Source organism: Labrus bergylta, chromosome 18 (assembly GCF_963930695.1).
Source record: "Labrus bergylta chromosome 18, fLabBer1.1, whole genome shotgun sequence".
Taxonomy (NCBI): domain Eukaryota; kingdom Metazoa; phylum Chordata; class Actinopteri; order Labriformes; family Labridae; genus Labrus; species Labrus bergylta.
This window is the reverse complement of record NC_089212.1, coordinates 20,048,914-20,062,927: the sequence shown is the minus strand read 5'-3', so window position 1 is coordinate 20,062,927 and position 14,014 is coordinate 20,048,914. Positions and strand designations below refer to the sequence as shown.

The following is a 14,014-nucleotide window of genomic DNA, read 5'->3' as shown; positions in this document are numbered from 1 at the left end:
CCGTCGCGGCTTCCGTAGCGCTCATTGGACAAAGTGTGAAGGGCGCGTAAACCGTGGCTTGTCTGTGTGCAGGACTTTACCTCCGGTGGAGTTCACTGACATGTGAGCGGAAACAAGCCGAATGGGATTTCAGAATAAAATCTGTGGCGCTTCCAAATAGTGGTTATACCGTGATACATGATAAAACTCATTTATTCAGTCTGGCTTTTATATCGTGTTTTATATCAATTCAAATCTTAACATTACTGTATTGTCTTTTTTATCCTACGGCAATTTTCAATATGTTTTCTCTTATGTATTTATTTTAATATTTTGTTGCTTTTATGTGTCGTATTTTATTTTATTTTATTTAAAAAAAAAAAAAAAATTATTCTTATTGGGGTGCATTAGTCTCTCAATGATTTTATCAATGATTTTATAAACTACTTTTTGTCAATAACTTTTCTGCACTCTTGTTAAGCACTTTGAACTGCAATTTAATTTGTCTGAAATGAGCTATATAAATAAAGTTTGATTGATTGATTGATACTGTCTACGATTTAAAAATAGATAAAGATAAACTTTATTGATCCACCATGGGGGAAATTTTGCATTACAGCAGCTCAAGAAAACAGGAAACAGGGAATATAATTATTTAAAATAAAAATAGAAGTTAAAAAAATCAAACATATTTACTTCAGTATTTCAGTTAAATAAAAAAAAAAATACAATAATAGAAAATTACACGGTATCTACACGTCCAAAATTTAAGTTTAGGTTGGCATAACTTCCTCACATTGACACATTTGATGATCTACCAGAGCCTTTGTTGATTATTTTATCTCCGTAAACCAAACACAACAACTGGTACAAATAATGATTGTAGTTATAGTTAACAAAGTTCCTTAAAAAAAAAAAAAAAAAATTGGGGGCATTATAATAAAAAATAGTGATTAAAAACAAATATTTTATTTTGAAGTTGAGTACCAAGAGTTGCAGAGTAACTACAGGTAACTTGACACTTCCTGATTTTAAGAACAGCAGCTAGCAACAACATCAGGAGCAGATACACAAAAGCTCCTCTGACAAACAACAGTCGCCTTTTGGTGGACAATAAGTACGAAACCTTTGATTGTTATTACATCAAACTCTTTGTCAGATATGAATACTTGACAATATCGTGCACGGAAAGCTGTTCTTAGGATGCGTTATTTATCTACGAAACGTGCTTTCATTAATCTGTGTTTCCATATTGACGAGTGACCTGTTACTCTAAACGATAAACTACATTATAGGGTTCATTCAGAGTCTAGTTCAACTTCTACCTGCAGCTTCAGGTGTGGGTGAACTTTCATTTGGTGAAGGGTCTTTTGCCCACCTGAACTTCTGCAGATTTGTTGTATCACCTGTTGACTTGATGTAACTGCATATGAACTGCATCGTTATACCTGTGTTCTTGAGGGGGTCGTTCATTTAGGTGACACATGTGTACCTTTTTACATTTTTTTATAGTTCCATTGTGAATGAGTTTCTGGTCCCTGAATGCACCACCCTGGTGCAGCATAGAAATACATGCAATGCTTTTGTAACAATGCAATCACATTGGATTAAATGCTCATTGTGTTTTTATAAATCACCTACTCAATGGACAGCTGACTACCTCACAGTTTTTTTTTTCTAGTTTCAGCCATGGATGCATACATACATTGATATCGGTCGATTTTGGCCCTTTTGACAAACATCGGCAAATAATGTGGCATACACCGATATCAGTAGCCGATGTTTATTTGTTGTGCCTAATCTACTGAGAAGAGGTTTTTATTGGGCAGATAAAGTCACCTGTTGAACAAACTCTTGACTCTTTTTCATTGTCAAACATGAAAGATAATGGTGGCAATGTGTTGTGGGAGTCTTACACCAAAAGAATGGACAAAACATCGAAATTGGCAATCGGCTAAATTGCCACTTCAAACATCGGTATCGGCGTAAGCCCTGATTTTCCCAATTGGTGCATCTCTATTTTCAACCTGCTGCATAATCAATGTGCACCTTCGAGACAGCTTTTTAAGGGTTGTGTGATCAGTTTAAATTTGCTCTCTCCGGTCTCTTCAGAAAAATGTTTTTCTTATTTTTGTCTGTCTGTGTGTGTGTTTCTTTGTGTGCTCCAGGTGTCATGTTTTCCCGCAGGTGGGGGTTCGGCTGGAACAGGTACAGTGATGTGGACCTCTTCGCGGACCGAAATGAGTCCAATGCAGAGACCCTGTCGCAGGCCATCAGAGCTGCAGCGTCTGAGGAGCCGGACGCAGACGGCAGCGTGCTGTTTGGCAACCTGCAGGGCACTGTGGTCGGCCTCAGATACTACACTGGAGTGGTGAGACTCAATCAGGGTCACCTTTATTCCTCAAACGCAGTGACACACAAGAATGCCACAAAGTGAAGCTCTTTTTTTTTTTTGTTTTTTTTTTTGGATGCACTTGAAATGATCTGTGTTTGCCTCTCTGCACAGGTGAATCAAGGGGAAATGGTCGGTTTAGTGAGGGAGCCTCAGAATCAATACGACCGCAATGCAGTGATGGTCGCCAACATTTATGGCAACCAGGTGGGTCACATCAAGCGAGAGCTGGCAGCGGCTATGGCCCACGTCATGGACAACAATTTGGCAAAAGTAGAGGGGTGAGTAGTAGTGTGATAATATCCTCTGAGTTTCATTTACCTGTTGACATGTTGAAAGTGAGAGAGGAAAATGTTCCCTTTACAGGTTTTCTGTTCTTGTTCTAAGACAATGAGCTTTTAGTCCAATGTGATTGCATTGCCATTAAAACATTACATGTATTGTTTCCGCTGCACCAGGGTGGTGCATTCAGGGACCAAAAACTCATTTACCATGCCAGTGATGCTCTCCTTCTGGGGGAAAGAAGAGAGCAAAAATGCCGTGGTTGAAAGCATGGCACGTCGCGGATATAAACTGAACACAAGTGGGAGCAAATCGACAGGTAAAAATGGGAAACATGCTTACTTAGCCTTTTTAATCTGGATTCTTTGCCATATAGCCCACATTGATGCGTCATCTGTCATTGTCAGAAATGTCACGGTTTAGTGTGTGTGTGTGTGTATCTCCATATGTGTTTGATTTCAGGTGCAAATCCGAAGTCATATAATAGTCAAGCTGCTCGTGCATTGGCATCGAAAAAAGGTTTGACCATCGCTCTAACGGCAGAGGAGGTAATCCACTGAGTTAATGTTGACCCTGCTGTTGATATGACATCTATTTGGCATAAATACATTTTAGTTTAGCCTTTGTTTTGGTCTTCTGAGGGAAATCCTCTCAAGTCAACAAGTGACTGTACAATCTGACTTACCTAGCAAATATGCTGTCTCATAATTCTAATGATTGAATTAAGTTGAATGGGTAAACATAGGTGTCAAACTGTAAACTTTATAAAAAATCAAGCAGCAGGTGTGACGTCGTTGTCTTGTCTTACACACACACACTCTCTTTTCTTTTAGCTGAAGAATGCATTCGACAACCTGTTTGACGGCTTGATGGAGAGTAAAGATGGAGAAAAAGAAGCAGCCAAGGTGATTATTGGATGGGTTTGTGGTTCATCATTTTGGCAATAAGTGATGATTTGATTTGTGATGATTTGTTTCTGTTTGTATGGAAATGATTGTAGACGTCATATTTCTTTAGCGTATGTCTGTGTTATATGTCTTTGACAAGTCTGTTTTACAGGATCATCATTCGAGCCCTTTAATTAAGAGTCTTCTGGCTGTTTGTAATCCCACTGATTTAGAAAAAGTGAAGTTTATTCTGATACTGTACATTTTGTAGGTCAGCATCTTTTTACTTTGAGTTTCTTGCTGCAGTTTTTGGACAATCTGCTTCCCACCTCAGAGTTGTCACCTTATTGCATCCCACAATAATTGTCTTAAAGGTCACATATTATGCCTGTTTAGAAACCCCGAAATGATGAGAAAAGTCCATCCTCTCCGTCTTGTGACATCACAAAGGGGAGTAGCCCCTCCCCCAGATGGGGGACACTCCCACAGTTAGCTGTTTGTTCTGCCCTCTGAGTCTGCCTTCTCACCTTAAACAATTGGACATGGTGTAAGAAAGCCCAAGCCACCCAAGCCCTTTCGGAGGGGCGTGGTCAGACACAGCTCATTTACATTTAAAGCTACAGACACAGAAACAGCCTGTTCTGAACAGGGCTGAAAAAGAGGGGTTTATAGGAGTGATCAAATACAAGATCAGAGACGAGAAACTTCACACATGTTTTGAGAAGCTCAGAGACGTATTTCAACTTGTTGAAAAGGAGGATAATATTTGACCTTTAACAATAGCTGTTGTGTATTTCTGTCCATGCCTTAGTGTTGTGATCTTCCTCCTCTTTTTCCTCTGCAGTCTGTGGGCACTCCTCTCCTGCTTCACCAGAAGCAGGCGCTGTCCTGGATGTGCGCACGGGAGAACAAGTCTGTGCTTCCGCCCTTCTGGGAGAAGAGAGGGGAGCTGTACTACAACAGCCTGACCTGTTTCTCTGCCAAAGAAATACCAGACAGAGTTCGTGGGGGAATCCTGGCAGATGACATGGGGCTTGTGAGTCACACACACACACAAAGACACACACACACACACACACACACACACACACACACACACACACACACACACACACACACACACACAAAGACACACATGCATATTTCACACATGTAAACATGTAAACAGACGATATGGACTGTAAACATGTCCATATCGTCATCATAACTTTTTCATAGAAATGTCTTTTGGTGAATTAAATATTATCTTCATGGGCAATATCAGGTCTTTAAATCTAGAGGTTGCTGTGTATAGCTGAATAACTTCTCCAGATTTTAGCATTTTAAAGGGATTTATTCTCAGACATGACTAAAGACTAAACCTCTGTTTGTGTTTGCTCCAGGGAAAAACTCTGACGACCATCGCTCTGATCCTCACAAACTTCCACGGTGGGAAGCCTCTGCCCGTGGAGAAATGTGTGAGTGTCGTGATCATAATGCATTAGTTTCAACGCATATGGATTGACGCGAGTTCAACACCTATTAAGTGTTTGTTTACATGTTTGCAGGAGGATCAGTCGTCACCTTTTAAAGCCAAAAGTAAACCACAGATGGCCTCCAAACCCGAAGGTTCTCTCAACTTGTTATGAATAAGACGCAGAAGATCCGATGATTTACAGGAAGCAGAGAGAGAGAGAGAGAGCACTAACAGGAGCGACTTTGTGTTTGTTTTCAGGAAGAAGCCATGCAGGGGACAGAGAAGGAGTGGATGAAGCAGCAGCTGGTTCTGTCTGCTCAAATCTGTAAGGGGGGTTTGATTGAATCTGCAGAGATTATATTGTCAACAAAAACATGGAAATGAGGAATGTAAAAGACTAAATCTAAACCACTAGAGCCATCCGTGGTATTATTTATTTTGCAGATAAATGATACTTTTTTTTGTATATATTTTGTTATCTGTACATCACTGTATCTTTATTTATATTTTTCAATTGCCCCAAGAGGGATAAAGCAAGTTATTTGAATTTGCTCAAATTTCTTCTCCCAAATATGAAGTTTCTTCTCACATCACCTGGTGTGCGTTTCTGTGTGTGTGTGTGTGCTTGTGTGTGTGTTTGTTTGTGTGTGTCAGTCCTGAGGTGCAGTCGATCTCTGATAAATCACCAGACGTTGCAGATGAAGTGCTCGAGTCAGACAAAAGTAAGAACTAATCTGTCTGATCAAGCCATTTGTCTTTTCTTCTTCTGTGTTTTTTGTTGCTTACATAATTCTTTACGAGACGTTTTATTCACAGCTAGAAGCAAAGGGAAGATACAAGCCACCAAGCGGAAGCCAAGTCGAGGTACAAGCCCAGTTTACTGTTTGTATTGATCATATGTGCTTATTAAGGCATTATAGAACTCGAAGGAACCCCAGAGAGATATTTTCAGTATTTATTTTGTTGGTTTTTATTTCTAAATAGTCGTTGAATTTTGGCTTTTAATCATCATTCTGTGCTCTAACTACTCAGAGGCCCCAGTATTTCTGGAGGATCTGGACTTTGCTGCAGCACTGGGAGGCTCAGTTTCAGATACGGGCTCAAAGAAGAAGAGACCTTCTAAGAAATCCAATCCTACAATGAGTAAGTTCTAACTTCACCTGGTGTTTTAATCTTCATGAGAAGGATTTAAATTTACTTGTGAAAAAAAAACATAAATCAGGGGCCTTGAGATGTGCTAGTGTTCCTTTTGCACATGCAGGTGTGGAATCCTCCATCCCCGAGAGTGCAGATGACTTATCAGCAAGAGCGACTCTCGTCATCGCCCCGCTCTCTGTGCTCAGCAACTGGCTGGTAAGCACACAGCAGGAATACACAACAAGACACACACACACACACACACACACACACACACACACACACACACACACACACACACACACACACACACACACACACACACACACACACACACACACACACACACACACACACACACACACACACACACACACACACACTTATGTACGACATTTTCGCAAAAGAGAAAGGTAAGGTATGACAGTTCTACATTCATTAAAACCTTTCCATCCCTGCTGCTAACTTGCATCATGTTTCTTCCTCTGTTCTATATTTGGGTTTATATCTGTGTGTGTGTGTGTGTGTGCGCGTGTGTGTTTGTGCAGGACCAGTTTGAGCAGCATGTGCGTGCCAACGTGAAGCTAAACGTGTACCTGTATTACGGCTCAGAGCGCAACAGGAGCAAGAAGTTTCTGTCCTCTCAGGACGTGGTGATCACCACCTACAACGTCCTCTCTGCTGACTTTGGGGTGAGCACACTGAGGTCACATTTACAGCCGATGCTGAGTCAAGGTGTTCACACAGAAATGAAAAAATCTGCGTTAATCTTAATATGGGGACAGACTGACTTTTCAAAAAAAAAAAAAAGATTGCACGATCCTCTTATGCCTTAAAGTGTTTCGCTGTTCTTTGGACTGTGTGTTTTGTTGCTCTTTTATCGGTTTGCAGAGACAGTTTCTCCTCCTTTTATGTATGATTTGTTTGTTTCCCTTTCAGAATAAGAGTCCACTGCATGGTATCAATTGGCTGAGGGTTGTACTGGATGAAGGACACATCATAAGAAACCCAAATGCACAGATGAGTAAGGCTGTGTTGGACTTAAAAGCTCAACGGCGCTGGATTTTGTCAGGTATACATGTATATATTGTAATTAATTTCAAGATAATGACATAATATCACAAAAGTTATTTTCCTCTGGCATCCACCATTAATGCTCATTTTGAGTGACTGTAAACCAGGCTTAATGAAGTTACACGGGCAGCCATAAAGCAGTTCTCTAGTGTCATTCAGTTCTGTGTGTGTGTGTGTGTGTGTGTGTGTGTGCGTGCGCTCCCATCCCTCCAGGTACTCCCATCCAGAACAGTGTGAAGGACCTGTGGATGCTGCTGGCCTTCCTGCGTCTGAAGCCCTTCGATTTGAGAGAGTGGTGGAACAGAGTGATACAGAGACCTGTTACTCAAGGAGACAGAGCCGGTCTGCAGTGAGTGCATTTATTACACATACATACACCAGAGGGCGCTATTTACCGTAGATTAAAGGTACTGTCAGTAAAGGCACAGGTTCAGTCTGACTGACCTCAATTTTAATTCACACTATAGTCTTCATATGGTTGTAATTTACTCTGTTAACATCTTTTATATATTGTTTTTACCCTGAAGAAGGAATCTCTCCTCTGCTGCACTTCCCGAGATTTCTACCTAGAAATGCTCTTTTTCTCACCGCTCTACAGATTGAGGGTGTGATATCTTGCGGCGCCATTTACGGCAAATTTGTGTTGAGCTTGGAATTGTACTTGATTTCAAGATTTTTATAATCTTATTAGATACTAATAATTATTTTCTAGTCTGGTTTCAAACTAATATTAATAATGCATCAAGCATCTATCTGTGACATTCCTACCAGTTACTTTCAGTTGATGATAAGACCAGTTTTTAATTTCAAGGAGTGCATGTGTTCACAAGCTATTTGGCAAATTCCAACAAGAACAATCAGGCATCAAATATTGATCAACTGACACTTCATCCAGGAATCTTCAGACTCTGGTGAAGTGCATCACCCTGCGGCGGACCAAAAGCAGTGAAGTGAATGGGCGCCCTCTGGTGTTTCTGCCTGAGAAGACGGTGTCTGTGGAGCAGGTCGAGATGAGCCAGTCTGAGAGAGAGGAGTACGAGCTGGCACGCAACGAGGGAAGGAGCACCATCAGCAGGTACGTGTGCATGCATGTAGTTTAAAGATGATCTCTGTTTCACTCAACCTGTCGCTGTTGATTGATGGACTGGAGATGTTCCAGGTTCTCGCTGTATTTTCTGTTGAAATCGTCGCATTCTGGATTCTCTTCAAGTCGTCTCACTCGTGTTTGTTTGTGAAGATATGTTGCTGAGGGGACCGTCTTGAGGAACTATGCGGACGTGTTGGCTATCCTGATGAGGCTCCGACAGCACTGCTGCCACCCTGATCTGCTGGCAAAAATATCCTCAGAACTGGGTAAAAAAAATTGAGTCTGATCAAAAGTCAAACACATAGATGTCACCAGTTGTCGTTTTTTTTTTTCTGTCCTCCTCTTCCTCATCTCACAAGCAAATCTATCAAATATGTTTCTGTAGGTGCTTCAGCAACGCCTGCAGAGATGCGGCAGCGTCTCATCGAGAAGCTGCGGCTGGTGTTGGCCAGCGGCTCTGACGAGGAGTGCTCTGTATGTCTGGACTCAGTCCGCCTGCCAGTCATTACGCACTGTGCCCACGTCTACTGCCGGCCCTGCATCGCCCAGGTTATCAGCAGCGAGAAGGTGAGTATGCTGGGCTGGTGACGGTCAACTTAAAGATTAGATTTCAAGGGGTAGTCTAGTGGTTTGTGCCAGCGGCCCATATATGGAGGCTATAGTCGTCCAAGTGGGAGACCCGGGTTCGAATCTGACCCTTAGCTTCTTTCCTGCATGTCTCTCTCTCTCTCTCTCTCTCTCTCTCCCCAACTACCGACTCTATCCACTGTCCTATCTCTGAAATAAATCTTAAATCTTCACTCTATTTCAGCAATAATTCAGCCGATTATCACTAAAATTTTTACCCTTTACTCTGTCTGTGTGTGTGTCTGTGTGTGTGTGTGTGTGTGTGTGTGTGTGTGTGTGTGTGTGTGTGTGTGTGTCTGCCTGCTATAGGAAGCGGCGCGCTGTCCTCTCTGTCGTAGTGAGATCAAGGCCACTGAACTGGTGGAATTTCCCCAGGAGGAAATGGAGGAAGAGAAAAATGTAAACTCAGAGAAGTGGAGGACAAGCTCGAAGGTAAACTGCAGGGGGGGGGGGGCTGCTGACTACACTGGAAGATAAAAATCTAAATAAAACAAAACAGATCACAAAACAGGTCACTGTTTGACTTTCGACCTTTTGAGGAAATGCGGGTTAGTTTGGTTTTTCAAGATGTTCTGGTGCTATGAAGTATTTTTCACTGGCTTAAATCATTTTCTAATTCCCATTTATACCATTTACACTCCTATTTTTTTTTTACTTAATGAGAAATTAGATTTTCAACAAACAGAATAATTCATTCATTAGTTGTAGTGGAATAACTTTTGGAGTTTTGACCTCTCATTTTTCATCAGTTCGTCCGATCCTGCTGTTTTGTGACTCTTTTGCATAATTCTTAACTCAGAGAGTCCACTTCAGCGCGATAGTGTGACCTTTATACACAAAGGGCCTCTGTGCCTCCTTGTAAAAGCCACGCTGTTCCACCTTTTTCAATCCTGCGTTTGGTTCCACCAGGTGCAGGCACTGATGGGAAACCTGCTCAGGCTGCGATGTGAAGACAGCAGCATAAAGAGTTTGGTTGTCTCCCAGTTTACACGCTTCCTCACCATACTGGAGACTCCACTCAGGTAACACCAAGCAGCAGCAACCTCGTGTTAAAGAATTAAACTAATTCTGTATTGCAAAAAAAAAAAATCAGTTCTTTGAATGTCCACTTGAGGCTGGCTCCAAAAACAGGGATCTCCACTGGGTCCCATAAACAACAGGCATCTTAAACAGCACATGTTTACATCCTGATGCAGAAAGACTTCTGGTCCCTACAGCTCTTTTCTCTTGAGTAGTTTGCTCTCGTTGGTTTGTTAGCTTTGATTTTGTTTGTAAAATTCTCTCCCACTTTGTCCTTTTGCTCAGTTTGAAGTGCACCTCTTAGTCTTGAGTTAACATTTTCTATATTTATTGTATATTATTGTCTGTTTCCTTATGATTTCTTTTTTGATTTGAAAATCTCTTTCAAAGAGTGTCCTGGCCAAGAGAGACAGCAGCACAATTAAGAAAGTGTCTGACAAAAAACACAAGATACATGAATATATTAAAGAAGCAATATGTAGGATATATACTGAATGAAATCAAATAATGACCACACTATATCATCAGACATGGTGCGGATTGATCTGTATTTGTTTGACCATAGAAGTAGGCGGTTTTAAGGCACCCCCACACGGCCGTTTTGGATGCCCCTCAGTTTGCTATTCAAACGGCAAACCAGCTGGTGTTGCAGTGATGGAAGCGGACAAGCGAACTGGTTAAGATATAACTAATTCTACTCGACCTTAAAGGCCTCTAAATGTTCTAATAAGCTCCACATCCGGAAGCATGGTGAAGCTAGGATGACTATTAGAGATTTTTTTTCAAAAACCCATTCAGAGCTGGCTAAACACTGAAGCGTCCGTGTCCACGATATGGCAACTTGTGTGCGCCTTGACTCTAGGGAGGAGGGGGGCGTGGGGGAGACAGCTCTCTCCAATGTTTTGACTTTGGATTGCAGTAGCCATTTCAAACACTAGGTGTCAGAGTTACATATTGCTCCTTTTAAAAGACATGAAATAAAAACCAATACAGCACAAATTTGTCAAATAAAAACAACATATTAAGTAGCACATCTACAGCTTGATGCACCTAACTCCAAGTCTTTAAAAATCACCTTCAAAGCATCCAACGAATCTATCTCATGAAGTTTCAGGTCTTTTTGTAATTTGTTCTAAATACAGGGAGCAGCGTACTTAAATACCTTTTCCCCAAGTTCATTTCAAACATTTAGAACAGATGGCAAGAAAAACTCTGGGGACTAAAGAAGGTATGAAGGGAAGCAGTCCTAAAATAGCCTCGGGATAAGAATTCACCTTGTGGACAAAGATCAACAAACATGTGCTCAGTACAAACAGGGATGAATGAGGGCTTTAAAAATTAACGATGAACCTCAAAGCTCCATGATTTATGACTTGTCTCTTGGCGTTGTTGTCCTCCCTCACCCCCTTCACCCCCCTTCACCCCCCTTCACCAGAGAGCATGGTTTCAGTTTTGTGCGTCTGGACGGCACCATGAGCCAAAAGAAGAGGACTCAGGTCATCCGGGAGTTTCAGAGCTCTGCCGCCGACAGCCCTTCCATCATACTCCTGTCACTCAAAGCCGGAGGGGTGGGGCTTAACTTGACAGCCGCCTCCCGTGTTTTCCTCATGGACCCGGTAAGTCCTGAATCTGATCAGGAGCGACGCACCTTCACATGTTCTGTCATGAATTACTCTCTCTTCTGTGTTCATCACAAAATGATAGCTGATGCACTTTACAATAGGATAGTCGTTCAATGTTTTAGATTTGAACAAGGAAAAGATCTGGCAGGTGAGATTTTTCCCCCCCAAAAAAAAAGCTCAAGTACAGCTCTGCCTTTTAATCTAGCAGGGATGAAAACTATTTTTGTCTGTCAGGTCAGTTCCTTTCATGCACTGTAAACATACCCTGTATGTTGACGACAGGGCTGAAAACTAAATCACCTAACAGAGCTTTGTTTCACCTACTCTCACAGATAAAGAGGGGGCCGATGGAATAAGAGAGATAGATAGACGCACGGGCTCCCACAGTAAATACAACGTTTGATGCATTTGACTTTGTGTGTTTAAGGCCTGGAATCCTGCTACTGAGGAGCAGTGTATCGATCGCTGCCACCGTTTGGGACAAGAGAGGAAAGTGGTTGTGACCAAGGTCAGTAAACATGATATGTGTTTGCTCTGAAAGGTTTTTTTTGTTGGTGACATGGCATCAAGTTTCCCTTATCAGGCTCAATATAGTCCATTCAACACTGGAGAGACTGAAAAAATGTGTGCAAGCGTGCTCTTGTCACCAAGAAAAATCACTTTTTCAAGGCAAAGATTTTCTTATCTTTTCTGGCCAGGGGCGATTCAAGTCTGTTGGGTCCCCTAGGGCCAAAATGAACTGGGAGCACCTCCAACCACCATTATATCAGCCACTGTCCGATGCATTCTTCCTCTTTTTTTTAACTCCCAGACAGATAATTCATTTTCATTTTCCTTCAGAGACATGCATTGACGAACTTTGGTTTTCACAGGAAAAATGCAAGCGATGCTGAGCAGGGCGGTGAGAGTGGGTGCTGTCAGAAGGGGCCCCCCTTAGGGAGGGGTCCTACTGCCATTGCAAAATTTGCACATTTTGGGCCACTGCTGCGGTTTAGAATTTGTCAGTCCTTGGGGGGGGGGGGGGCTACTAGCCTGGGGCCCCGAGCAGTTGCCTGCCTTGCCTGTTGAAAAGCAGCACCTCTGCATGTGGCTTCAAATATTAATTCTGAAGTTTCCTGCTAAAGAAAGAAAGAGAGGACAAATGTTTTCGCTTGAATCTTTATATGTTGTTTTTGTTTGTGTTGCGGCAGTTCATCGTGAAAGATTCGGTGGAGGAGAGAATGGTGACGATCCAGAGACAGAAGCAGGACCTGGTGGAGAAGGCGTTTGGCTCCACGAGCACTGACAGAAAAACATCTCGCATTGATGACATTAAATCTCTGATGGAGCTGTAAAGTGTTTTTTTTTGGCCAAAGGGAGCTGAACTGACCGATTTACATGAAGACGACCCCAAAGGCTTCGATCGGTATCTGAGCTTACACATTGACTGTTTTCTTTTTCTGGCATCTATCAGCTCATATCAGAATGACTGCTGGGATTTTCTGCACATGTTGTCATTGTTTAATTTGTGTTTTTGACAAGTTCATTTGAAGTTGACTAGGGGATCTTTAGTTTCTGGTTATCGGATAAATGTCATGATACAGTTCAGTTCAGGGTGCAACCACTTGGCAAATTCTCGTCCTCGTTTAGTTGTAGTGCATTTAACCTGTTGGTCTTTGTTTATATCGACATACATCGATCAAAGTGGCAGCATTTGTTCAGTTATGAAGACAAACAGCCGTGAAGATCTAACTGTCTGTTGTTGATTTTCTTTTGAAATCTCTGCATTTAAAAAAAGTTTGTTTGGAGTTGTTTCTAACCAATCACAGAGCAGCATTCAGAACATCAGTGCTATGTTAAATACAAACATGGCATTAAAGGAAAAGTTTGTCATTAAACGAGTGTGTGAAATTAGAGCTTCAGCTACAATTAATCCATTTGGATGATAATTAAAACAAACATTGTTTTCAAAAGTGAAGACTTGTTCTGTTTCAAGTATTAATGGATGAAGCCCGAGTGATGTCAGCAATCTGTTACTGCAGGGGCCTCTGGAGGCTCATCCGCAGCAGCCGCCATGCTGGAAATCCTGTCTCAGCTTGACTTTAGGACTTTCAGTCAACTTAAGGACAGGCTGAGAGATGGAGTGGAGGCGGGTTTTTAAGCCTTATGACAAACCGCTGCATCCCGTCCACATGTCAGCTAAGAGCGCCGAACTATGGATAACAAAGTATCGTTCATAAAATCACAACGGAGGCGTTATAAAAATAAAAAAAACTAGTCAGAACTATTTTGTTTTTTGTACCAGGCTGTAAAAATGTTTATTTCTGCTGTAAAATTAGCATTTTTGAATGTTGTGTGTTTGTGACTTTCAGGGCTCCAAGAAGCCAGCCTCAAGCCGACACTCAACAAACTGCAGAATTTAACACTTCGGCATTGACTTCATTTTTCAACCCCGTAGGTTGCCGCTCCCAG

At 41.8% G+C, this 14,014-nt stretch overlaps 1 protein-coding gene across 1 annotated transcript; it reads left to right on the top strand.

Moving 5' to 3' along the window:
• The first annotated feature begins 1,008 nt into the window (after positions 1–1,008).
• Positions 1,009–13,829, top strand: hltf (helicase-like transcription factor). Its single transcript, XM_020638675.3, has 25 exons — positions 1,009–1,096; positions 2,148–2,350; positions 2,486–2,652; positions 2,830–2,972; positions 3,116–3,201; positions 3,487–3,558; positions 4,385–4,576; positions 4,923–4,997; positions 5,088–5,148; positions 5,255–5,321; positions 5,651–5,718; positions 5,813–5,860; positions 6,029–6,139; positions 6,258–6,349; positions 6,682–6,825; positions 7,073–7,205; positions 7,421–7,556; positions 8,103–8,282; positions 8,445–8,560; positions 8,680–8,861; positions 9,231–9,353; positions 9,831–9,943; positions 11,377–11,557; positions 11,991–12,071; positions 12,754–13,829. The coding sequence occupies exons 2-25, from the start codon at positions 2,153–2,155 to the stop codon at positions 12,895–12,897; spliced, it is 2,913 nt and encodes a 970-aa protein (XP_020494331.2). The 5' UTR covers positions 1,009–1,096; positions 2,148–2,152; the 3' UTR covers positions 12,898–13,829.
• Positions 13,830–14,014: the final 185 nt, after the last annotated feature.